Source organism: Chaetodon trifascialis, chromosome 1, assembly GCF_039877785.1.
Source record: "Chaetodon trifascialis isolate fChaTrf1 chromosome 1, fChaTrf1.hap1, whole genome shotgun sequence".
Classification (NCBI taxonomy): Eukaryota; Metazoa; Chordata; class Actinopteri; order Chaetodontiformes; family Chaetodontidae; genus Chaetodon; species Chaetodon trifascialis.
In genome coordinates, this window is record NC_092056.1 from 2,724,525 (window position 1) to 2,750,208 (window position 25,684).

The following is a 25,684-nucleotide window of genomic DNA, read 5'->3' on the forward strand; positions in this document are numbered from 1 at the left end:
TCTTCACCGAGCATTGAGCCCTCTGATTGGTCCTTCTCACAGCACTGTGAGTCTTTGACACCTGACCCCTGTGACCCCCACTCCTGAAAATCCCCTCCTGCGGGGCACCGGCTGACCTCGCGTCCACATCGCGCCTCCCTCCCCGCCGGGCCCTCACAGAGAGTGTCAGACGCTGACGGAGACGTGACGGGAGGACGCCGAGCGGCGTTTGATCCGTGAGCGGCGAGGCCTGGATTCAGACTGACAGCTGCACAGAGGGCCCAGCAGCAGCCAGAGGTAGAGGATCACACAGGCCCAGCAGGACGACATCTTCACCCAGAAGGTAGACCAGCTGCCGTGGGTGAAGGTGGTCTCCAACACTGCTGATTCATAGCTGGGGGAGGACAACACAGTTAACTCCAGGCTGCCCCAGGAGGAATAAAAGACAGAGTTTAGGATCTGGTCCAAAAGGATCAGGACGAGGAGGGGAGCTGGACATCATGTCTCACTTTAGGGTTTTTTCCTGCTTTGCTTGACTTACAGGAAATTAAGATAAATAATAATAATAATAAGAAGAATTCTTACAATATCTCAAAGGAATATAAGAAGTACGGAAAAATAAATAAAAGAATTTTAAATCACAAACTTAAACCTTAATATGTTCACGGAATAATTACTGTCATAAAACCACTGAGTCACATGATAGAAGTGGAATTTCTGCCGTAATTTCCCCAATGTGGGATCAATAAAGTATATCTTATCTTATCTTATCTTATCTTATCTTATCTTATCTTATCTTATCTTATCTTATCTTATCTTATATGGCACTTTTTTATTTACTGTAGTCGTGCTCTCTGTTTAACTGCAGAATAAAGTGGGCTGTATGATGTGCTAACGTGTGTCGACCCTCCACCTTTTCTGATCCTAATAATTATTTATAATAATAGTAAATAAATAAATAAACTTTATTTCTATTGAACCTTTCATACAAGAAACGCAGCAATCACATGCATCGACTGGACGAACCTGAACCAGTTGGTGAGGGTCATCATGACGTACAGCGAGGCCAAGAAGAAGACAAAATGGAAGAAGAAGTAGCTGTAGGCCACTCTCTGGGTCTCGTTGTGAATGACCTTCTGACAGCCTTTGTTCTCTTCGTCAACCTCAAACTCCTCCTCAGCTGAAAGAGACACATTCAGAAACGTCTGGTCGAAGCTCAAACCTACAGAAGCCTCCGCCACGCTGACTTCACGTCGCCTCAGAGCGCCGTCATTAAAGGCGCCCTGCAGAGTTTCCTCGTAAACAAACAAAAGTTGAGTTTATGTTGAGTCTCTGCGCTCATCCTTGAGGCCTAACAAACACGCTGAGGGCATTTCCTCCCTCACAAAACACCTGCAAAGCTGATGTTTTTAAATATTTAAGTTTGTGTTGTGTTTACATGCTTGTTTATGAGCCGGCTGACTTCTTCCACTCCACTCTTCCACTAACGGCTGCATCTCCACGGGGAGTCTATAAGCCGACATTAAAGGCTTAAAGAGGCTTTTATTCTGTGCTTGATTGACAGGAGTCTCAGCCTATTACAGTCAGCCAGGGCGGCTGCCCCTTTACCCAACGTCAGCTCAAATTTTACCTTAAATTTATTGACTGAGATCTTGATGGATGTAAAAACACAGCACAGAGCGCCTCTAAGAAGACATTTATGTAACGTTAACAGCACAGACCTTCCTCTTCCTCGGGGCAGCAGAAGCAGCAGGTCGCCTTCTGGAACTCGTAGCGGTAAACTTTGATCATCCAAAACGGGCCAAACACCTCGGCCAGGTACGAAGCTTCGTTACTGAGGAGAGATGAGTTTGAGGTCGGTTTTATTCTGCTGACTCGTGGTTTGCTAATGATTGCTGCGTTACGCACATTTCATTCATTTGCATTCGATTCTGCTGAAAGACAAAGCGTGTACGCACCACGCAAAGAGGACACAGCAGTACATGATGGCGGCTCCAATTATGGCCACGGCGTTGCCTTCCTTCTGGATGCCGTCTTGTCCCACACTGGGGTAACAGACGGTCATGTTCATGCCCTGATACACCACTGAGACAGGAGAAGGCAGCATGTCAAGCTTCATCACAGTGTCATTCAGAGAAAATGTCCTTTTATCAGACTGTTTCTGTGGAAACGACAACACAAACAGAACAATCCGTGTTTGATCCGAAACAGGAAATGTGTTGTATTTTACAGAATACAATGAAAGACTTCTGTATGTTTTACTCATGAAAAACATTCATTTTTGATTCTGAATTTCTGCCCAAAGGCAAAAAAAAATGAAATCAGCCTTTTGAGTTCATCAATAATGATTTGTGTTTGAAGAAAATGCTCAGCTAAAGATAAACGTAAGGATGGCACAAGTTAAAATCAAATGCACCAGTTTGACATAAAATGTGATGCTTTAATAGTCAGACATGATTTCATTTTTTCTAAATTAGATTAGATTAGAGTAGATTGGATTAGATTAGATTGGACTTTACTGAGCCCTCGGGGAAATTGGAGTTCCAGCAGCTCAAAGCGATAAAGGCTCATAAAATACAATAAGATACAATAGAAACAGAAAACTCAAACCTGTGACACTGTTAATCTACAAATTATATTCTGTTGCTATTTGACTGATAGCATGTCGGAGAGACGACACAGTGTCAGTGCGGTCAGCATCTGAACCTCTGATGTGTTCATTGATTAATGAGTAAATGAATCGTCTTCCGTACTGTTCACAGCATTCAGATTAACAAACAAAATGCTGCCGCCCCGTCTGAAAATAGACTTCTGCTTTTTCGTGCCGGCCCCGCAGAGAAAAGGTGTGATGTGGAGGTCGAGCGTTGAGCCACTTTTTTCTGTTCACTTTTCCTTTCTTTCTTGTAAACGGGGTCCCCTCTGGGACTCCGAGAGACTCGCCCTCTGGACGCTCACAGAGCGCTCGTAATATGTACTGTATGCTCACACATACACATGCATGCGTGCAAGCTCGAACTCCCACACACACACACACACACACACACACGCACACACACACACACACACACACACACACACACACACACAGATTGAGACAAACCTCCAAAGGGTCGTTTTGTTTCAGCCGGCTGTGGATTCCTGAGAGAAGTTTAGTGTTTGTGTGTTGTGGAACAAGGAACCTGAGCTCAGTGAAAACACTGGCTAATTACAGGACCCAGATTATATTATACACACACACACACACACACACACACACACACACACACACACGCACACACTCATGCGGGTCAAGAGTCGTCAAGGGAGAGAGAACATGTCCTGCTCTTTGAGTTGCCTTTTCAATTGAACTCCAGACTAATTCTTCCTCAGTGCGTGTGTGTGTGTGTGTGTGTGTGTGTGTGTGTGTGTGTGTGTGTGTGTGTGTGTGTGTGTGTGTGTGTGTCATGGTGAGGTCATAGAGCAGAATAAGCCTTCCGGGGACAGACTAGGCTAACAAAGACCTAAGAAGACAGTAACGAGGATGGATCTCTTTGTCAAACCTGCAAACACAGACACACACACACACGCACACACACACACACACACAGAAACACACACACACACACACACACACACACACACACACACACACACACACACACACACACACACAGAAACACACACACACACACACACACACACACACACACACACACACACACACACACACGCACACACACACACACACACACACACACACGCCTTGTTACCATGACGGGTGAAAGAACCCCAAATTAAAGCATCTGAAAAAGGAAACTCAGCAGCAGTGGGTGGAAATGGAAACTGAATATCACCGAATGTGTGTGTGTGTGTGTGTGTGTGTGTGTGTGTGTGTGTGTGTGTGTGTGTGTGTGTGTGTGTGTGTGTGTGTGTGTGTGTCTTTGTGTGTGGTTCGCCGTCTGTGCTGAAAAAGTGTTTTTATAACAGACTGAGCGCATATTTTCTCAACAAGTTGCTACAATGTTCTGCACTGCCCCGGGACTCACTCACACACACACACACACACACACACACACACACACACACACACACACACACACTCATACTGTACACAGTATGAGTGTGTGTGTGTCCTCACAGCTCACCTCTGTGGACGACAGCGTGTTAAATACAAAGCATCAGCAGCACTGAAGCAGCGCTGAACCACAGACCTGTGTGGGCACAGAGCTCACTGCTGTTTGAGCTTTAGCATCGTTAGCTTAGAGTCTCAGTGTTAAGAGCAACAGTTTCAATGAAGAGAAAAGGATCAAAACATCCACAGAAGCCTCTCAAACCTCTCCGGATTTCCTGTTTGACACATTTTTCTACTTATCCTGCATCAGCATTTGATTAACTGCTACTAGTGCTGCAATTCGTCTGCTGATTAACCTGCAGATGCTCAGAATGAGTCAGTCGTTTGGCCTGATTTATTTTAGAAACTACAAACTATACTTGGAACCATCAAAATGATTAATTGATCAATTAACTGACTGTTCCAGCTCTAACTGTAGCTAACTGACGACTGCCGCCGTCCACAGTGAAGGAACATGCTGCAAACGTCCAGACTGATCGAAGCCAAATCTCACAGGATTCATTTAAAAGCTCTTCTCCGAGAAGTCGATCTCCGGTTTCCGAGCTTCGGGGGAGCTTCAGTATGTTTCAACTAACTGTCATTTTTCCAATAAATCACTAAACATTCTGCATCAGTGGACCTTCAGAGGCTTGGGGAGGATAAAGGTGCATGAAGAAACAGCATATTTGGTCATGAGTGTTTTGCTTGAGTGTTGGCTTTGGAAACCTGCGCTGTGCCTGCTTCACCTTTTGCCTCTGTGCCTCCACTTCTTCTCACTGTTGATGTTTTACCTCTCAGAGACATTTTCTGCCTTTGCGGCAGGTTTAAACATCTGTCCATGCCGACTCTGACCAACTGAAGTGTGTACAAGAATGAGAAAAATACACCAACAGACAACCCACGAGGCCCACCACGAGCAGCCGCGTATCAGGCCCGTCGTGTTTTTCCTTTAACCTTTATGTTACCGAGCCTCTCCTCAGGTGTATTAAACACTCCTTACTGGCAGATCTAATAACGTAGTGCGTCGTTCAGCAGGATGTGCTGTGTGAGAACATATATAATGCCGCTGCCAGGCTGTGTTCCTGTGTTATTATGTTGTCAATGGATCCATGAGGAATGTGAAACAAATATCCTTCAGTGTGCCCTCACCACAGGCCACCAGCCCAGCAGGCAGCATGTCAGAGCACATCTCATCCCAGATTATCTGTGTGTGTGTGTGTGTGTGTGTGTGTGTGTGTGTGTGTGTGTGTGTGTGTGTGTGTGTGTGGACGTGTGTGTGTGGACGTCTGTATTTGCATGTGTGCCATTAAGATGTAAACCCCGGATAAGACGTGGGCCTCTGACAAGCCTCTGCACTAATGTCTCAGTCATGTGGAGGCTCTTTGTCTTACCTGGAGCCAACAGGTGAGTCATTATGAGGAAAGCAAAGGCCAATTATGGAGGATTTTTCCATATGTGTGTGTGTGTGTGTGTGTGTGTGTGTGTGTGTGTGTGTGTGGGCGCTTCAGTATTAAGTCTAAGTAGGACTGGATCATGAGGTACAAGCACAGAAATTTTGATAAATTTCAAAATAAGAGGCTTTCATCTAAATAAAGGCTCTCTTCTATCTCTGTAGTGGTCTCCACCAGCTCCTGAGGAAAATAACCAAAACCAAAACAACGAGCTGAAAGATGCCAAAAAAGAGGGGCTGCAGAGCTGGGTGACACTTCTCTGTGGGTTAGTCACTATGGGCCGACCCTTCAGCGGTCATTTGAGCCAATGTTCATTTAAGAATACTGATTCCTGCAGATTTAACGGAAGGAAAACATGCCGTGTGCACTTCACTTGCAATCAAAGAAGCCATCGTTAACAACAACATGTCAGCAGTCGGACTGAGGTACGCTGCATCTTCTGAAGTGTGCTCATGGAGGTTGGTGTGTGACGCTGGGCAGACACACATGTTCAGAGTCTCTGTGGAGCTGCAGAGATCCGCCTGTGCTCAGCTCACCTTTCTCTGGAGGACGGCTGGACAGCGCGGAGAAAGTCAGGTACATGACGTAACAGCTGATGATGGAGGCTTGAAGGAGTCCGGACCGAGGCTGCTCTGCAGAGGCAGGAGATGAAGAGTCAGGGTCACAGTGCAAACACCCCCAAACACACACACACACACACACATGCACACACACTTCACAAGCAGGTAGCAGTGAGAACATGCTCAAATCCTTTACCACCAATGGAAATACTGATTAAGAAGAAGTAAAAATCAGAACTTTAACTGTGTTTATTTTCTTAAACCGTCCAGAGGAAAAATCAGGATGTGAAATCTGTGCAACTTTTATTGTAAATCGGTGAAAACTGAAAAATGACAAGCTTTGATGAATCAGTAATGAAAGGCTGAAGGCGTATCACGGTGGCCCTGAGAGCACAATGCAATGCAAGTTAAGAAAACAGGCGTGCGATCAATAAATGTATATCTTATCTTATCTTATCTTATCTTGTAGTACTACTGATGTACTCAGCTACCTCCGCCTCTGTCAGCCGCTGCATGATTCAGTCATAAAACACAGACAAGTGCAGGCGAAGCAGGCCCGCAGTCGACGTTCAGTTTTTAAAGGGAGAAACAGATAATGTTAGCTTACATCTAATTATTATCATCTGCAGCAGCAGCAGCGGTTTCAGCAGGGGGTGTTTGCGTAGCTGGAGATGGACTAAGTGTTATTTCACAGCTGAAAATCGACGACAGACATGCGAGCGTGTTTCCTCAACTCACTCTGCTTCACGCACGGTGTGACGGCAATGAAGGACATGAGGCCGCAGAGGCCCAGGTTGATCCACAGCAGGGCCTTGTTGAAGTGGCAGGCGATGGGGTGTGTGTAGTACTTGTACATGAAGGTGAAGGCCATGGTGGCAATGGTGTAGAAGAAGAGGGTGGCGCACATCACCGCCAGATACCAACGCTTGTTCTCTGCTGCTCCGGTCAACCTGAGGGCGACACAGAGGACGACTTTCAGCTTCACATCCTTCTATAAACGCTTTTTCGAGCAGTTTGAGTTCACTAAAATCTGCTGACAGCTGAGATGAATGTTGCCATAAATGAAGGTTACAAGACAAGGTTTAATTTGTGGTGCAATTCCAGGATTTTTTAAGAGGGATTTCTCATATTTTTATAGCATTTTCCTTGTTTTCTCGTGAATTACTGCGCTGAGCCTCATTGCATCATAAACCCACAATGTGCAGAAATGAAGAAGCATTTCTGAAACCATTACGATTGCATCTGTTTGCATTTGAAGAAAATGCTGAAATCCAAATGACGCCTGGTGCGGCCTATGTGCTGCTGGGATGTGTTTTAGGGGACCAAGAGGCGTCAAAGTCAGACAACACACTTTAATCTAACAACAGCTAAAAACTGTGTGTTAAGGAGAAATCAATGGCCGTTTTAATGCTGCTGACAGTCAGGTAATTCACTGTTTGTTCCATATTTCCTCCTCTCGTCATGTCTCCCATCGCTGTAAAGGCAATAAGAGGATTTTTAGCTGTGTGCGCGTTTGCTTTGGAAAAGGTCCTGAATGAATAAATCCTCTTAGTTGTTGTAGCTACAACTCTGCCCTGTCACAGCAGAGTTCAGAGGTGGCTGAGTGACAGATAGCAGCAGCTGGACTCAGTAAATAACATCTGGGACAAGCTGGCTGTCAGGGGACGAGTCTGGCTCAGAGAATGAGGACACGACAGGGAGGACGCCGAGAGGAGGGAGCATCAACGAGAGAATTCATGTGGACGCAAACAGGCAAACAAACAAAGCAATAAAAAATAAGGAAAATGAAGTTCAGATGAGCAAAGTGGTAAACGAGCAAAAACAAATGGGGCGTAGCATTAGCTCAGGCATTAGCATTAGCTGATGGGCACCAGCTGACTCACTCCTGCTTCTCCATTCATCAGCTGTGTGAGTACCAGCTGACCAGCAACATCCAATCATGTCCATGCAGGTGTGCAGTGAGGCCGTTTGACCTGAGACTGATACCCGCCCACCAGTCCTGTTTGCTGCCGCAGCATCTTTGTTACAAATGATCAGCTCCTTCTTTAAAGTCTCTCTGACTGAAGTGAATTAATAATTACAATAATGAAGAATAAGAAGAAGCAGAAGGAATGAAGGGCAGAATGAGTGTACCACCCAGCACCAAAGAGCCAAACTGCAACTAAGCAAGCAAAAATTTAAGCCACAAACTAGAAAAAGCAAAGGAGAGAAAGTTCCAGATGTTGAGACGGACAGGACAGATGTGGCTGAAGTTGTTGGTGTGATTTATGCAGCTCTGCTGGACAGAACATGAATCCATCATCACCACAGAAGAAGAGAGACTCTCTTCTCCAGATGTGAACCAGGCTGGAGCCAGTATGTATATTTAAGAGGGACCTTAAATAACATGTCATCACTGTCCTGTGAGAACCCTGTATCTCCAAAATGTGACTAAAAACAGCTCTGCTTTGTTTTTCAGATGATCCGGTGGGATTTCATTTTTCTTATTATTTCAAATTAGTTTGTGCATTGTTTGACAGGAGACAGCGAGATGTGGGTAAGACATGCAGAGACTGAGGTTCAGGGCTGGTGGTCCAACCCGACACCCCCGGGACGCCCCCAGTGGTTTGATCTAAGAAGTGGGATAACGTTTATTCTTTCAGTTTATCTGAAAAAATCTAATTGTAGATGCATGGTTTTCATTGGATGTCTGAACCTCCTCTGCACCACAACGCGTTTCCTTCACCTCAAACCTCAGAGCTCCTTCATCGTCTCCAGCTGCTTTAGACTCGTGGTTTCCGACCTCTCTGACATGTGACCCCTTGAAATAAAGTAGCGTCCGCTTTGAGTCATCAACACTGCTCATGTCTATCATAAGGTTAACCTGAGAGTTTCCCTCAGAGGCCTGAAAAGTGCCCAATAAATCACACGGGGGGAATTTAGGGAGTTTAGAGTAAAAGTGTGAAAAAATAGATTGAATTTAGGGAGTTTTGTGGAGATAATCCTACTAGATTAATGTTGGACCATTATTAAAAATGTTGAAAATCAAAGAGGCAGAGTTTCACTGTGTGGCCAGAAGTATGTGGACACTTAAACGTTACATCCATATGTGATCTGCCTCCACTCCTCCGGTCTGTCCACCAGATGTTGGACTGCAGGATTTGCTCCCACTGATCCACAAAAGCGTTACTGATGTCGGCTGATCAGGTCTGGCTTGTGCAGGTGTTCCAGTTCATCTCAGAGGTGTCGGATGGGGTTGAGGTCGGGGTTCAGTCAAGTTCTTCAACACCAAACTGGGAAAACCATTTGTTTGTGGAGCTGCTTTATGCAAAGGGACGTTATTATTTAGAAAAAGGAAAAGGACAAGCAGCCCCAAACACTGGAGGGACACTAAAATAACATTGTATGCTGTAGTATTAAGACTGGGCAGATGTGTCCACTTACTTTTGGCCATATAATTCACATGTGAATATTTTATCTGTCACCAGGTTTTACTTAAGATTTGCACAAATGTCCTGTGACATGATTTAAACCCCTGTCACTGCATGACACACCCACCATGATAGCATAATTTATCTCTATGAGCCTCTCACTCACCAGTTCTTGTTCCAGGTGTGTGCAAAAGCTGTGATGAGGATGAGCTGGATGAGGATGAAGGCAAATCCTCCCACCACGCCAACATAATGCCAAGCTGAGAGGGGGAGGAAAAGAAGAAGCGTGATCCATATAGTTTGATTTATTTCAGGGAAGTGAGAGCAGGAGAGACAAACGGAGAGACAGAAAGCGAGCCGTAAATCACAGCTCAGCTGTGGTATCAGGCTCGTATCACCATCAGATTTATTGTTCCCAAACAAAGTGAAATTAAGCCACAGAGATTTATGAGCCAATAATTCACAGCAGAGTCGACCTGAGGAGCTCTCAGGAGCAGGTCTCTGCTGCCCTCTAGCAGGACGCAGAGGGCGGTGCACTAACACCTTCATCATCATCATCATGAATGCCTGCTTCTCACCATGGAGGAAGGACTCTGTGGGGATGAAGAAGGCAGCGGTGCACATCCCGAGCAGCGTGATGAACTTCAGGAACCAGAAGCTGCAGAGACACAGAGAAAAAACAGTTTACAGTCAAGACTCAGACTCAAAGTGCCGTCCTGTCTGCTTTTAAACTCTGCTTTAATTCACCTTTGTGTTTTAGTTTCTTGCTGTTTCCATGCACATGACTCTGCGGGGAAACTTAATTGAGTTCTCTGATGTTTGCAAAAAGCTGCATTTTTTGACCACTTTGGATGATCTCTGCTGTTTGAAATCCAGACAAGATTCAACTAATGTATCATAATCAGGTATAAGGATGAAAATACTACATGTCCAAAGTGGAAATTTTGCCAAAACAAAAGTAAAATGAACAGACTTTTTGTCTTTATGTGATTTGAGTAGCACTAAAATCACAGTACCAGATAACAGCATCACTCATTATCAAGCAACTAAATCTCTGTGAAACAAATGGCACAAATATTTGAAAACACTGGACTAAATGTTGAATATTTTAATCCAAAAAGGCTTGTTTTTCATTCACCAGAAGGAAGTACAGCGTGAGTCTTTAATCAAATCCTTGTTTGAACTTTAAGAGGACATACGAGGTTCCAGCGGGACACTGGGTCACTCCCTGATCCCCCTGCAGACCAATAAGACCCGTAACCTTTGCCAAAGACCCTGAAGCCTCTCAACGTGGCACCAGTAAGACTCCTGTGAGTGGATTTATATCAGAGTGGAGCAGCAATCCAGCCTGTCCAATCCTAATCTGAGCTACGTCACCCTCTAATCTGCTGCGCTGCAATGGAAAGTGCGACAATAACGAGCTTTAAATAGAGCAGGAGGCCAGGCCAGGTGAGCCAGGCACAAAGCACGACTGCAGTCAAGTATTTAAAGATGCGTTTATTTCAAGAGAGTGTGCCAACGTTTCTGTTCTGGTATCAGATCTGCGCTAAATAATCTGAGTCAGAGAAAAGACATCGTAATCTCTGTGACCTCATTGTAAATTCAGAGAAAATGTGAAGTTTTCCAGGCTTCATTTGGGATTTTTTGGCCATTTTTGAGGTAGATTTGAGAATTTCAGAAGAAGCTGAGGTGATGTTTTTTTCAGCCCTTCATGTTTTTCTTTCTGATGGCCTGTTTGTCAGCAGGACCAATAAAACAAAACAAACAAAAAAACATTTTTATGTCAGGTTTCAACTTTTGTTTTTTGACACTGGTGCTGCGTTCAGGTGCTTGTACAAAAGTCCTGCATTTCTAAGTCTAAAAATGAATGGTGTTGCATTCATGACCTATTTTGTCTGAAACAGAATAACTTGTCTTGTTTGTCTGAATGGTTTGTAATTACATCTATAATCTATTATGTGGATAATTACAAAAAGACAGACGTTTGACAAAAAGACAGCCGTTTGACAAAAAGACAGACGTCTCGGCTCAGGAGGATCCTGCTGGACGAGGCGGACTGACCCGTTGTGTATGAGCGCCCTGAAGTCCTGACTGGACTTCACGTCTATGAGGAAGATCGCCATCATCAGGTAGAAACAGGAAGTGCCAAAGCAGACCCTGTAGACCGCTGAGTAGCCCACCAGCATCTCACAGTGGCCCCCACCGTGCGCCTGGTCACACACCATGTTGAAGAAAGGCACCTGAAATGCACACGCAAAATAATTTCATAATGAACAGCAAGAGCTTCTCCTAACCTCGTCTTAAAGGACAGGTGTCACAGTCTGTCCCCCTGTCCCCCCTCTCCAGGCTCAGGCCCCTTCATTGCCTTTTTTCCTCCCGTCCACTAGATGTCCTCGGACTTTCCTCATCACCTGATCGGCCCACCCATCCACACACCTGTTCCCTCTTCTCTTCAGTCCTTTCCAGGTTTGTTTCTGGCTTTTGTTTCCTGAATGTTTACCTGGAGCTGCATCTACCTGCCTGCCTTTACCTGTAAGCTTTTTTTTCTTTATTACTGAAATGAACGGGCCATCTTGACTGCATTTGAGTTAGATTCTGTATTTCTTGAGCCTGAGGCAAAGAGATTTTGTTTTTTCTTTTAAATCAGCACCTCCACAACAGTTTAGCAGCAGGTAAACAAGACAAGACGACAAAAACAAGACATGTGCTTTGAGCAGCATTGGTGGGAAGATTCATTTCGATCCGTTTTTAAATGTTAGATGCACATGACCATGTTTTTGGAATACCATGTTGCAGTTAATCAGTACACCCATACTGCCAGTAAAGCCTGCTGAAGGGGCCTCTGGAGAGCCAGTGGAGGGGAAGGCTTCACTGATATTAGCTGGCCTTGTTGGTCGGATAGTTCTGTAGTAGTTAAATTCAAATTAGAGTCACATAAAAAGTTCATTATGTCCAGTTAACACTGATGGTTTGCATGTATTGAAAGGCCCCTTATTGACTGTTATTGAGGTCTTTCAGCTGCTGTCTGTTGACATAAAAAGGTAAGTTATGCACACAGCTGCTCTCAGTGTAAAACATTATCAGGTCAGTAAGTAAAGTCAGCTGTTAGCGTGTCTTTTATGCTCTTTGACCTCCAAAGGTTTTCAGCTTCTTCTCATGTGCCCACCTGAAATGACGGATCATGTTCTACTGTCTGGTATATCTGTCGACCTGCAGCCGATCACAGACCGTCAGAGCTGCAGAGCTGCAGAGCTGAAGTTTAAGGCCTCATTTTCTGCTGTGTGTTCTGTGTTTTTAGGTATTTGTATCAGGACTTTTGCACAGGATGATTTCAGCTCTGCTGCCACTTGCCCAGCAGGAGATTAATGATCGTTATGGTCATATTTCAGTTGATTTCTTTGATTTGTGGTTATGTTTTGTGACCAGGAGGAAGAGATCCAGTACTCACATTTTCCCTGACGAGCTCGGAGACGGTGCGGGACAGCATGAGGCAGGAGACGGCGCAGCTCATGATGTGGAAGAGGGTGTACATGCCCCGTGTGCTGGTGGAGGATTTGACCGGAGGACAGAAGGCACAGCAGAGCGAGCAGGGAGCCGGTCCACAGCAACAGCAGATCTGAGGAGGAGGAGGAAGGCAGCTCAGCATCCACATGACACACAACAGGAAACACAGCCTCAGCAGAGGAGGAAGAGTGGAGGTATGAAGACTCAAACACGTGTAAATATGTTCTGTAAGTACGTCCATGAGGCCAGGATCAGAGACGTGTGCTGATAAACACAGTGATGGTAGTAGTGGGGTGTCAGCAGAAGGACAAAGACACAAAAAAGGGACCAAAGAGACTTTTTTTCTTTGATTCGTCTGCTGAACTCTCACATTAGCTTCAGCTGAGCTGTGGATTTTCTCCCATCACTCATAATAAAATAGCTTTAAGAGCGACTTTGTGGCGGCTTTCAGTTTCAAGCAATCACTTTCAGAGTTCATGTGCTGCTCTGAGAAACAATGTGACGGGATAATAGTGCAGGGACATTTGTTGCACGTTGTGTTCCTCTGTCTCTTCCCACGTTTCCTCGTCTCTGACGGCTGCTGGCTGTCAAAGTGCTTAAATAATAATTTGAAAACAAATTGCGACCAATCATCTGCACTATAAATCTAAAAGACTAAGTTATATTTAAGTTTCTGTCACAGTGCTCGAGCACTGCATGGACAGTATGTGACTGGTGATTCGTTCGTGTCTGCATTACGCCCAGTTCAAACTTTTGGAGGTCAGTGTGTCAGACATCTTACACTGAGCGAGTGTTTGGCAACGGGGCGGCCGGTGGCAGATTAATCTAATGAGTCCAACAGCATCTGGCTGGTTCTGATTCTGATAAATGAGGGCTGTGGACGACTGGACATAAGCCCATCACTGCTGATCCTCAACTAAATCTAAGGAGGCAAAACCTGCACGCACATCTGTCTGATGCTTCGGCAAACTCTGCAGATTACAGTCTGGAGGTCTGTCGGCACGATCAGGGCCGCAGCGGCATGTGTGGGAGAGGAAAAATGGCTTCAGCTCTGCACATGTGGTGCTGTTCTGTGAAATGATTGAAATGTCTGGGAATTCGTCACATGGAGGAAGATGCAAAGCTAAAATGATCTTTGGACAAACATGCAGCCTGTCGGCTTCTGTCTGCATGCATGCACTGAACGCTGCTGCAGTTATTATTACTCATCACATGCAAGTTATAATCTGATGGATAATGCAAGAAGATTATCCATCTTCTCATTGAAGTGAAGACTAAATAAAAATAGAGCTTTAATCGTGTACAGTAGCTCAAACGATTTGATCCTGCAGCAGAGGAAACATTATTCAAGGGACAGTTTGTCCAAAATGCTGCAGCTGATTGCTCCTGATGCTGCTGCTGCAGATCCTGCAGCGTCGTCCTCAGGTCGCTTTTCTGAGAAATCGTTTCTGACCCACATTTTCAGAATCCCACGCAGAGTCTCACACACAAACATCTTTAAATTTACATATTAAAGTGGAAACAGAAAACTTTTCAAGTGGTTTTACTGCTGATGCTGCTGTCGCAAAGACAGCCAGATGACTTTGTTTTCCTCAGAGCAGCACAAACTAAGACACACTGCGAGTTTCCAAACGATCAGCAGCACGTTGGAAATAAGAGACAAGAAAGAGGCATGTTCACGGACAAGGAGACGTGAAACTGTCAGTAGGAGAAAGAGTTCATTCATTCATTCGTTCATTCATTCAGTCAGTCAGTCAGTCTATAATGGACACATGAGAGCAGACTGTCAGTACTCATTTTCTCCGTAGGTCGTACCTGAGACAGAGCTGCAGAATGAAAGAGATGCTTACAGAGAAGCATCATAATGACGCGGTAAAGCTGAACCTTGTCTTCTGTTAGTTTCAACCTGCTTTCCTCTGGTTTTACTCTTCTTCTCCTGCCATTTCAGATGTTTTTTCATGTTTTCATTGTTCATTTTTGCTTCCATTTGCCTTCGCTGTTACTGCTTGTAGCTGTTTGGCTCCACAAGCATCATTTTGTTGTTTACCATCTGCTCCCTGACTGCACTGTTTGTCACGACAAAGAGAAGCAAAGTTTCTGCTGAGGCTGCCCCCCCCCCCAGAAAATAACCAACTCATTCATTCACTCAGTCATTCACCCTGCAGGACCCATCAAATAATTGCATTTGTTTGCTGCAGGATGCAGACCAGAGCGTCATGTTTCCAACCGAAAACATGATTCAACCTTTGAGTTTAAAGATGCTCCTCTTAAGTTACTTTTCATAATCTCTCATTTATGGACCGTGTGGTTGAATGTACACTCAGAGGTAAAGGTGGTCAATAATGCTGTTTTTAATCAGCTTTTTGCAGACTGCAAAACTCAGTTTATGTCAGAGCTTTGTGACGTCAGTTTGTCATGGTTTTTAAAAATCTAATAAAAGGTTAAATGTCAAAATTTGTCATTTGTGTCAAACATTTCATTTGTTGAGCCGTCTTCCACACAGCCAGGTGTTTTACGACTGACCGCTGCATGTCTGGTTTAAGGTCTATAATACAGGATTAATGCTCAGAGCGAAGTTGTTGCAGTAAGCGAGGAGCTCAAATCTGGCATAAACACAGAATAATCACTGTGATTAAAAAGTCCAAATAACACAGCCGGTCATATGCGGGCCAAACGGCAGCGTGTTTGTGGGTTGAGGAGTAACCGGAGAGCGTGCATCCTTATTTTCTGAACTCTAAATTTGAGCATGGTGGCAGGTCAACGCAGGATGTTCGGGTCATGTATGCTCTCCACACACACAGAGCACGACTCACTCCAGTTGTTTGTTCGCAGATGATTATCGGATCCTCTGCATCTTTCCAAGAAGCTAATCTGAGAGCTAATCCCGCATGTATCTCACACAGACACACACACACACACACACACACACACACACACACACACACACACATGCATAATATCATGCAAATGAAGTTTTAGTGGCTGATCTGAGCAGTTAGCAGTAAATGCTAACACTGATGAGCCGCCTGAATGAAACTGGATTTTATGAGCACAGGTCATATTTCAGTAAGTTACAGAGGTACTTTTGTATGGAACTCATGGAAACACGTCTTTCTTTAGCTCTTATACGGAGAAATATATATATTTGTAAATTAAAATGACCTATTTTCCTTTAACTCCATATGGGGATTTTAAACAGAATATTTTATACATCTAATGTTGTCAATAATATTATTTTATCTAATTTAAATATATTTTGAGCTTAAGTTAAATCTATTAAATCTACATTCTCAGCAAAAGAAACACCTCATCTGCATGCACTCAGTGAACTATATTTCATTCTGATTTATCTCATGCAGATAAACTAAAGTCCTTCATATGCACCAAACACAGTCTGCCATCAGGATGTACTGTACACAGTGTGACAGCAAATTAAGTGCGCTGGAGCCACTGCGTAGTGAAACGTGTTCTATATCACATAAACGTACAATCTTTCAGCAGAACTGATCAAAAGAAGCAGTCTTTGCACTGTAGAAGAGTGAAAATGTCGAGTTGTTTTATTCCCACCTGATGCCTCTCAGACCTCAAACAGCGGCCACGGTGGCCACAAGCGGTGAATGACAGGATTAACAGCACGCAGGATCATTTCCCATGATCCTCCTGACTCAGTTTCTTTACAGACTTCATCAATAGATGACCTGAATGAGGAATGGAGCTGCAAGCACTTCCCGTTTTACTTTTGTGAAAACCCAAAAACACTTTATCTAACACTTTTAAAACAGAGGCACAAATTTGAGTTCACCTTTTAAAAATAAAAAGCTTTGACGTAAAAGATAAACCTGCTGATCTTCTGCAACAAATCACATAAAACAACCAAAACCAACAATTAATTGATTAGAGTCAGTGAAGCGATGCGAGTATTGCACCTCGAGAAGTCACAGCAATATGGCGACACACAGCGAACAAGCAGCATTCAGCAGTTCTGACTTCATGTGCTGTTCGTTCGCGTTCAGTCGATTTATGTTTGACAGACGTCTGGGCGAGCGTGTGGTTCCAGCCTGCTCCTCCACCTTTTTTTAAAGTGTGCTAATGTGTTTGTTAAGTTTACAGGTTTGACATTCAAACATCAGTTCGCTTCATGTTTTCTCGAGCAGCTGCACTGGGACACGCTGGGATTTGAAGCTCGGAAAACCGACTATCAGCTTCTGATTGCAGCAGTGAGCTACACGCTAACATCCTCATGCTAACCTGTTCACATTGACAGTGCTAACATGCTAATGCTCATCAGATTTACCACAGTCACATGTTAGCTTGAAAATTAGCACAAAACACACAGTAACAGATGAGGCTGCTGGGAATTAATTTGTTTTCAGGTGTTTGGTCATGAACCAAAGAGGTGGACTGACGGCACTAGATGAAAATTCAGACCATCACCAGAGTTTTTACAGTTCACCCTGAGGGCAGCGTCAGTCTGGACCAACCGACTGACCTTTCCGTCCCTACAGACACACCACAAAGGTGTGTGTGTCAGTCTGATAGGTCTTCCTCCTCTGAGCCACAGAGCTCCATCATTGTCCAAAAACTGTTAAAAACCCACTGAAGAGTGTCTCTGCTGCACATGTTCATCCACCACCAAGAACACACACACACACACACACACACACACACACACACACACACACACCGTCCTGCTGCCTCAAACACTCACTACAGCTCCAAATGTGGATTAATCCACCGCTGAAAATAGTCCCCAACAAATGCTCCTATTTCCTCCTTCCTACCATCTGATGAAAAGTAGCGTCAGCAGCTGTTCAAAGAGACTTTTCCACATGAAACCATTTATTTGTGGCTCTTCCTGAACGTCGAGTCTTCTGGAGGAACCACAGATCTTTTGCAGAAGGTGTTAAGAAACAGACACTGTGGCTTTGTTTTGTTGACTTTTCTATAAGTCACACGAGTCTTTTCATTACTTAATCGTTTCCAGCGAGCTACCCCAGAACCAAACAACTGTCCAATCAGGAGCTCCAAATAACTGCCAATGAAAAACCTTCATTTCTGAGGGCTGGTGAACTTTCACATCCTGACCAGCCATTAGATTTTCTCTTTGTGGCTTTGGGAGATTCGCTTGTTTGTAGATGCTCAGTGAACAAATCCAGAGCAGACTGACCATCCCTCATACGTCTGAAAGCCCAAAATACCGACTTTTTAGACAATTTATAGGAAAAAAGTTTTCAGAAACCCATCGCGGACACCTGACAATATCAATTCAGAACGACACCACAAACTAAGGCCCCAAAACTTCAATCCCCAGCTCTCTGACAGCTTCAACTGCAAAAGAATAATCTTAAGCCTCAGAAAGACATTATTTATCATTGAATCAGACTGTGCAGGTCAGAGGCGAGAGACAAACTCACCACGACAGAAATCAACCTTTGCCAGTGATGGATGCAGAGGTGGAACATCATAACAAAGCACGCGAACCCGAGCACAATTTTGCATTTCCTGTGCTTTACAGTACTTGAGTAGATCCATGTCAGATGGTGATATTTAACTTTTCGCTCCTTGACATTTATTTGACAGCTATGTTTTCTGGGCATTTTGCAGATTCAGAATGAACTTCCAAACAATATTTTAAATTGTTTAAAAAAATAGCTTCACCTCAACACAGCTGCAACATTAAAATGCTGCTTACACGTTTATGCATTAGTGAAAATAATAACATTGTATAATATATACAATATATGACACTGAAAGAGGCCATTCTGCAAAACAAGTACTTTAACTTTTGACACTATCAGTCTATTTCTTTACTTTTACTTCAGTCAGACTTTGAAAGCAGTGTTTGTATTAGAGTATTTTACACTCTGGCATTGCAACTTTTGTGTAATCAAAGATCTGAATACTTACAATCCTAAATATTTATCTTGATGAGGTAAATCTCATCAATCACAGCCCCACCAGTGTTGTAATTAATAAAATCAACTGCATAGTTTATATTTAATCATCCAATGAGAAAAAATAGACTGTTGTCTAATAATCAACTCTCAGCTGACACCGAACAAACTCTAAAAAGTTGAACCTCCAGCTGCGGTCGCTTCCTGCCGCGCCGCTGCTCATCAGCTCTCACCTGATAGGCCACCATGTTGAGGAAGTAGTTGTAGGCGCCGCTGCGGTTCACCCCCTGAGTGGCCGACATCGTGCCTCTGAACTGCTTCTCCTCGGCCACCACGACTCTACATTTGGCCATGAACTTCCAGGACGAGCAGGTTTTCTCAGCGTGCCTGCAAAGATGGCATCCTCACATCCTCAAAGAGGCCAGAACACAACTTCCTCTCACTGGCCCGACTGAAAGTGACGATAAAAAGTAAAACCACAGAGTCCAGCAGGTCGTCCCTCCACGCTCCTTATGCTGGATTAGCAGTAAATCTGGTCCGGCTGGGCTCCCTGCAGCCGACAGCCTCAGCATGAGCACCGGTTCAGCTGCAATCAGTCCAGCCTCGCTGGGGAAGACGTTGTTTTTTTGCCCATATCCTGCGTGCTTTGGCTCAGCTGCTGCGTTGGGTGCTGCCAGAAAAGAGGGAGAGGTGGTGGCGAATGCCCGGTGCCCTCCCCCATCCTCCCCCGTCCTACCCGCTCAGATTAGGCAGAGAGTCTGCGAGGGGAGGAGGGGTGAGGAGGACGAGGAGGAGGTCGACAGGGACCATGTGTCAGTCCCATCTGTCCCTCCCTTCCCTTCCCTTCCCCCAGCGCTGCACAGACCTCGCAGCACAAAGGGACTGGGCAATACTGTTTAATCCAGACTTAGAAATTAAACAATTACCCCGTGTGATTCGTAGATGCCGCCCACCTACAGACCCCACAGACCTCGCCCCAGTCTGAGTCTGTGTGTCACTCAGAAAGAGGCCACGTTACCACGACCGCGTTACGACCCAGAAACAGTGAAGTGGGACAGACTGGACGCGGCTGTCTGTGATGGAATCAACAAAGGCCGGGTGCATTAGTAGATGTGCTCACAGCTTATAATAAACAGGCCAGTGGAGTTTTTGGGGCTCTAATGGAGGGCTGAAACTAATACATGTATTTTAGCTTTCAAATGATTTGCACTTTTAATTCACTATTATCAGAAAAGCTCATAACGTTCACTTTTCTCCAGCAGATTTAGACGTGCACTTCTTTGGATTAAGCTTTCCTGCTGCTCTGGAACGTTTGCAACTCTAGTTTTCTGAAGTTTCCTGCAGCCTTGTTTGTATTTATGTCCATCTTTGTGCCTTTTAGATGTATTTCCCCTTCTTACTGTTTGTTCAAAGTTGTAAGTCTGACACTGGGAGGATCACTCAACAAGCCTTCAGAAGACTTTTAACTCCAGTTTAAGTCGTGCAAACATTTCTTTCTGGCTAAACTTTGAAGTTTCTTTAAGACTTTGCTGTATTTTTCTTTGCTCTGTTTTGGTGACAGTTTGTTGTTAGGTGTTTTGCAGTTACTGCACCAGTCGAAGCTAATTCTCTGGAAGAAGAACTCGGTGAGAATGGACGTGTGAAAGCCGTCTGGAGACATGTTAAATGAACCGATGCTTCTGGTATCTGGTAAAAAGCGCTGAGTGCATGAGGAGAGAGTCAGATTAGATTTGGGTTAGTGTGCAGGGCGGAGAGCCGAGATAATCCCGCCGCTGTTGAACCCTCCTCTCGGGCAGGATGACCTTCACCAGCCCAGAGCTGCGTCCACAGGCGGCGTCACTGAGCCGGAGACTGTCCGTCAAAGTGCACTCACTGATTTGTCCCTTTGCTGCGTCTCGCCTGGTAACACACAGCGTCCCTCGTACTGCTGCAGTTCATGCTGAAATGATGAAGGCCCACAGTCCTCTGCATCACAGCCTCTTCTCTGTCTGACCTGTTGAATTTAGATTACTCACACCCAGTGGTGGCACGTAACTAAGTACATTTACTCAAGTACTGCACTTGATAAGTACAAATCTGAGGTACTTAATATTCTACTCCACTACGTGTCAGAGGAAAGAACTGCACTTTGGACTTCAATGCATTTTCGGACAGCTTTAGCTTCTGCTTTATGTGCTTAAGGCAAAGTGAGTCAACCTTTAATTTAACTCAGATTTTAATATTTTAAGTACATTTTCCTGATTACTTAGACTTAGACTGACTTAGATTGTTTCTTTATTGATCCCAATTTGGGAAATGATTCTGTTCTGATTGCAACAGCATGCTTTTACTTAGTAATATTTTTAATCCAAGTATCAAATTAGGTATTTTTACTGTGTGTGTACAGTGTGTATTGGTGCTTCTACTGAAGTAAAGGATCTGAATGTTTCATCTGCCACTGAAATGAGAGTAAACTGCAGGTGATGCATAACACTCAAAGATGTAAAGACTAATATGTTAGCATTGCATGTATCACAGATTATTGGGTTTGACTCACTGCAAAAGAAACATTTTTTGAAATATTATTATGAATATTGATCTTTAAAAACACTGCAGAGCTGTATAATGCACACTTTCCTTTTATTAACTTTAACACGTCTGTAAAACTGGAAGTAGATTCTTTGTCTCGTCGATGGGACGTGTTTGCACTTGGTTTGGCTGTGGAGGGTTTCTGTAGGGACATTTTGCAGTGAAATGGTGCTTTTTTGCTTCCGTCTGCTCTGATGTTGACGAAGGTGACAGAAATGAGCTGATGTTCGCCTGTGCTGTAACCGCATTAGCAGGATGAGTTGTTTTTAGGACTCTCCCTCTTTACATGCATGTTGGAAAAAAGCAGCCGGTGCCAAAATCTTATAGCGTAACCCTTCAGAAGAACCAACGTCAGTCTGGGTTCACTTTCTAAGAACCAAGTAGCAAACGAGGTTAAATAAGACAAATGTCAGCTCGGTTCAGACTCAGCTAAGAGGCTTGGACTGACGAACCCTGTGAATGAACTCTCTCCACATATCAACAGTTGTAGGATTATAAGTCTGAGGAGCAGATGGAGGCAGAGCAGCAGGTCCAAGGTAGAGCCACCTCCATGCTCACATGACCCGCAGCTCGGGCTATAGGTGAGACGAGGATGTTAGCCGAGCTGACATCAGTCGTGGACAACCCCTCTGACCCCCTGCATGAGACGGTGGGGGCCCTGAGCAGCTCCTTCAGCAGCAGACTGCTGCATCCACTGAGCAGGAAGGAACGCTACCACAGGTCCTTCATCCCAACGCCTGTCAGACTTCAACTCCAGCGACATTTAAGGGAAATTAAGGTGTTACAGACGGCAAGCAAAGTCAGCAGATGGAATAACACAGCTGGAAAAAAATATAAGGCTTAGTACGAAAGGAAATGTGTAATACTGCATACTGAAGCTACTGCAGGGAAGTAACAGCAAAGTGTTAAAACATGGATCACACAGTAGAGCAAGCAGTTTGTCTGTTTGCTCTACTTGTTCTGTCGTAACTATAATTTATACTTTTTACAGTCTCATAAAGTCTAAAAGCAAAACAAAAGATTCAATCTGAATTTTGCATTTAAATATTTGTCTCGTGAACACGTCCTCCTCCAGATCAGATACAAGCTTAAAAACGACCGCAGTTTCACATCAGATCCTCAATCTCGCTTTGGATTATTCCCTCCAACATGAGTGGGTGTAAACCAGCGAGCCCCTGCCATAAACACGTGTTGCTGTGAGCGGTCCGGGCGGCCGGGCCCGGCATTCCTGGGGGCCCCTTTCACTCTCAGATAATTGCCGCTGCCTTGTGGGAGAGGAGGAAGAGAACAAACAAAAGCAAATAAGCGGATGCAAATTGCCGCTTGAGTGAAAGCGTTCAATCTATGTTTTCAGCAGGCTGGCGCAATAACAGTTGGCTGAAATCCAAGCTTGTTTACAAAAAAGGACGAGAAAAGTGACTCAGTCATTAATCATTTACGACTCTTTTTCAGCAAAACGGCGAGGAGACGGTTTTCAGGCAGTTTTTAAGCCTGTTTTAGATGTATGTAAATAAAAAGCTCAGTGTTGCACATGATTCACATGTGGCTGCAAACAGAGTCGTCCTTCCCATAGAAACACAATGCAGCCATTGATTACTGTGGCATGACTGAGTGCACAACCTGCCCATAGTCTGAGGACTGAGACTATTAGAAGAGTCCAGAAAGATTTAATCTGTGCCACAGTCCTTACCGCACATATCAATGGCTGGCCTTTGGTGAACATGGAGAGAAGCTCATGTTTTCAGTGGTTTGACACCAAATGTGACGTTTAACTCTGACAGTTTGGATGCACATGTTGTCTCTACTGATTAAAAGTATGTGGACACCCCGTCTGAACACTTGGTTTTCTTTTTGTTTTGAGGCTGTTTTTTATGGTTTGGACAAAACATCTTAGTTCAAGTTCAATACTTCAGCAAACTGTGCTGTGAAATTCAACGACAGTGGCTCCCAAGTCTGTTTTTCTGCATTAGATTTGTCTGTTTGAAAGGTTTCATGCAGTGTTTCACAAGAAAAGAAGCAAAAATTGGAGAAAAATCAGAAAAGTGAACAATACATTTTTTCCTCTTCATCCCTTTGATCATGTGTTGAGCCCTCAGCTTCACGCTGAGACCTCGCGGGTTGTAACCGTTGTTTTAGACAATAAACTTAGCTTCCACCTCTGTCTTAACAGTTTGTATTTGTCTCTTTCTTGTTTCATTATGGAAATCCTGCGTGCACAGAGCCAGAACCATAAAGAAAAGGCTTTCCCAGTTTGGTGTTGTAGGACTTGACCGTCCTGCACATCCATCCAACACCTCTGAGACGAACTGGGATGGTGACTGAAAGCCAGACCTGACCGCGTCTCAATGGGAGCAAGTCCCTGCAGCAGGTTCGATGTTTAGTGGAAAGAATCAAACCAGAAGAAGAAGAAGAAGTTACAGCAGCAGAGTGATGCTCGCCGTTTGGGAAAAATGCTTCAAAAATCACGTGTTCAGAATATTTGGGTGTGCACATATTTTTGGCCATGAAGCCTATTTTCTTTCCATTAGTTATTAAAAGAAAATAGACCCAGAAATCCAACAAAGTACATCAACAAATTTTTCCCTTCAATTTATTAGTACTCCATCTGCATATTAGCATTAATTAATTTATTATGGAAGCTTTTAAATGAAGATACTCAGCAAATTCTTATCTTAGTTTCATATCGAAACTAAAGACTTGCGTTCAAAAATGAAATATCTGCTGTTTAAGATGTTTTCATAGACTCTTTATAATGACGTTATGGAGAATTATGATCTATTTGTTTATAGCAGCTTTTAATTTTGGGCTTCTGAAGCATTTTTATTTTTCAGATATTAACAGATAATGAAAAACATGCATCCAGCATTTCCCTTTCAGGTGTCTTAGAGAGGCGCTCAGTTTCCTTTTTTACACTTTAACCCTCCTATTTGGCATTCATTAGCAGAATACAAACATTTAAAAATGCTTTATTACACACTGTAGTGTACATATAAACAGATATTAATATCTATTAATGTATTTGTCAACAACTCTGCTGGATGAATGTGTAACAGATGACAATATAGTTAAAGCTGTAATGATATAAAATATGTCTTTATTTGAGAAGTTAGATTTGTTGATCAATACATTAAAACAAACTGTCGTCACAGCTGTGTACAGCTCTGTTTGGTGAGTTAGAAATGATTTATTAAACGTTTGTATGCCCTTTATAAATGCTAAATAGGGGTGGGGAGGGGTGTTACCCATTTATTTGACACCTTTTATTGTTGCACTTTGTTAAATGCAAACATCAGATCAGATTTCCAAAAATGTCTTGGCCCTTTTTAGGTAAACCCTCTCACATGCATCCATTCATGTGTAGTCATCCTTCTCACCCTTTGTTTATTTTTCCCGCTCTGAGAGACATCCGCTGTGACGTCTTTTATCATCTCAGCATCTTTCATGCACCGTCAAACTGTCGCATCCTGCAGAGTCTCACCTGAGCCCGCAGCCTGCGTCCCGACATCCCGTCTCTGAGGCCTGAGACGATGACGCGTCCAAACAGTCAGACAGCCGTCAGTCATACAGCAGGATGAAGGGGTTGGTGTGATGACAGTGACGTCTCTCCGACTCCGGCGCCATTCCTGCAGCTGCTCACCACCACACACATCTCCTGAGGGATGAAGCAGGGAACCCAGAGAGCACTGATGCGCTTTTCAGTCCTGCTCGGGGCTCAAGGCACGAGCACGTTTTTCTTTCTTTTAATCTGATTATTGGGAGGCGGATTGAAAAAGCTCCAACACACGAAAGGCCTGGAAAGTCCGGAGACACAGGAAATCTGTTACAGTGGTTGAAGGGCTATTTGTATTCCACGACAAGTAAACCTCTTATAATAGACAAGAATAGAATGAGGAGGAGCGCAGAGTGATTTATTTAAAAGTCCACATAATCCTGTTATTGTTTTTCAACACCACCCAGACGGCAGCACAGTAGATAAATCATTGTCTTCAACCCACTAACTGAGCCTCCTGATTCATATGTGATCAAGTCAAAAAATAAACGTCATCCACTTGACTGACAATGAATGAATGAAAAATCTGTAGTTCAGACCTGAGATTAATGCACCTTCATCCCAGGAAATACATCATGTCCCGCTGTCCTCGAAGGATTTTGAAGTATTTGTTGGATTTTCTCCAAAACATGTTGTGTAAGGTTGCAGTTAAAATAAAGTAGTTTTCCTGGACTCCTG

General features: G+C 44.0%; 1 protein-coding gene across 2 annotated transcripts; it reads right to left on the reverse strand.

The window, feature by feature from the left end:
- Positions 1-24,976, reverse strand: serinc4 (serine incorporator 4). 2 transcript variants are annotated; one of them, XM_070958468.1, is made up of 11 exons: positions 24,935-24,976; positions 12,939-13,106; positions 11,552-11,730; positions 10,069-10,148; positions 9,657-9,750; positions 6,819-7,030; positions 6,057-6,152; positions 1,938-2,064; positions 1,701-1,813; positions 1,006-1,159; positions 1-373 (listed from the first exon to the last, which is right to left on the reverse strand). In XM_070958468.1, exons 1-11 carry the CDS (start codon positions 24,959-24,961, stop codon positions 166-168), a joined length of 1,458 nt encoding a protein of 485 aa, XP_070814569.1. In that variant the 5' UTR covers positions 24,962-24,976; the 3' UTR covers positions 1-165. The 2 variants fall into 2 exon arrangements, with proteins under 2 accessions (XP_070814569.1, XP_070814560.1); XM_070958459.1 differs by lacking the exon at positions 24,935-24,976 and adding an exon at positions 19,122-19,567.
- Positions 24,977-25,684: the final 708 nt, after the last annotated feature.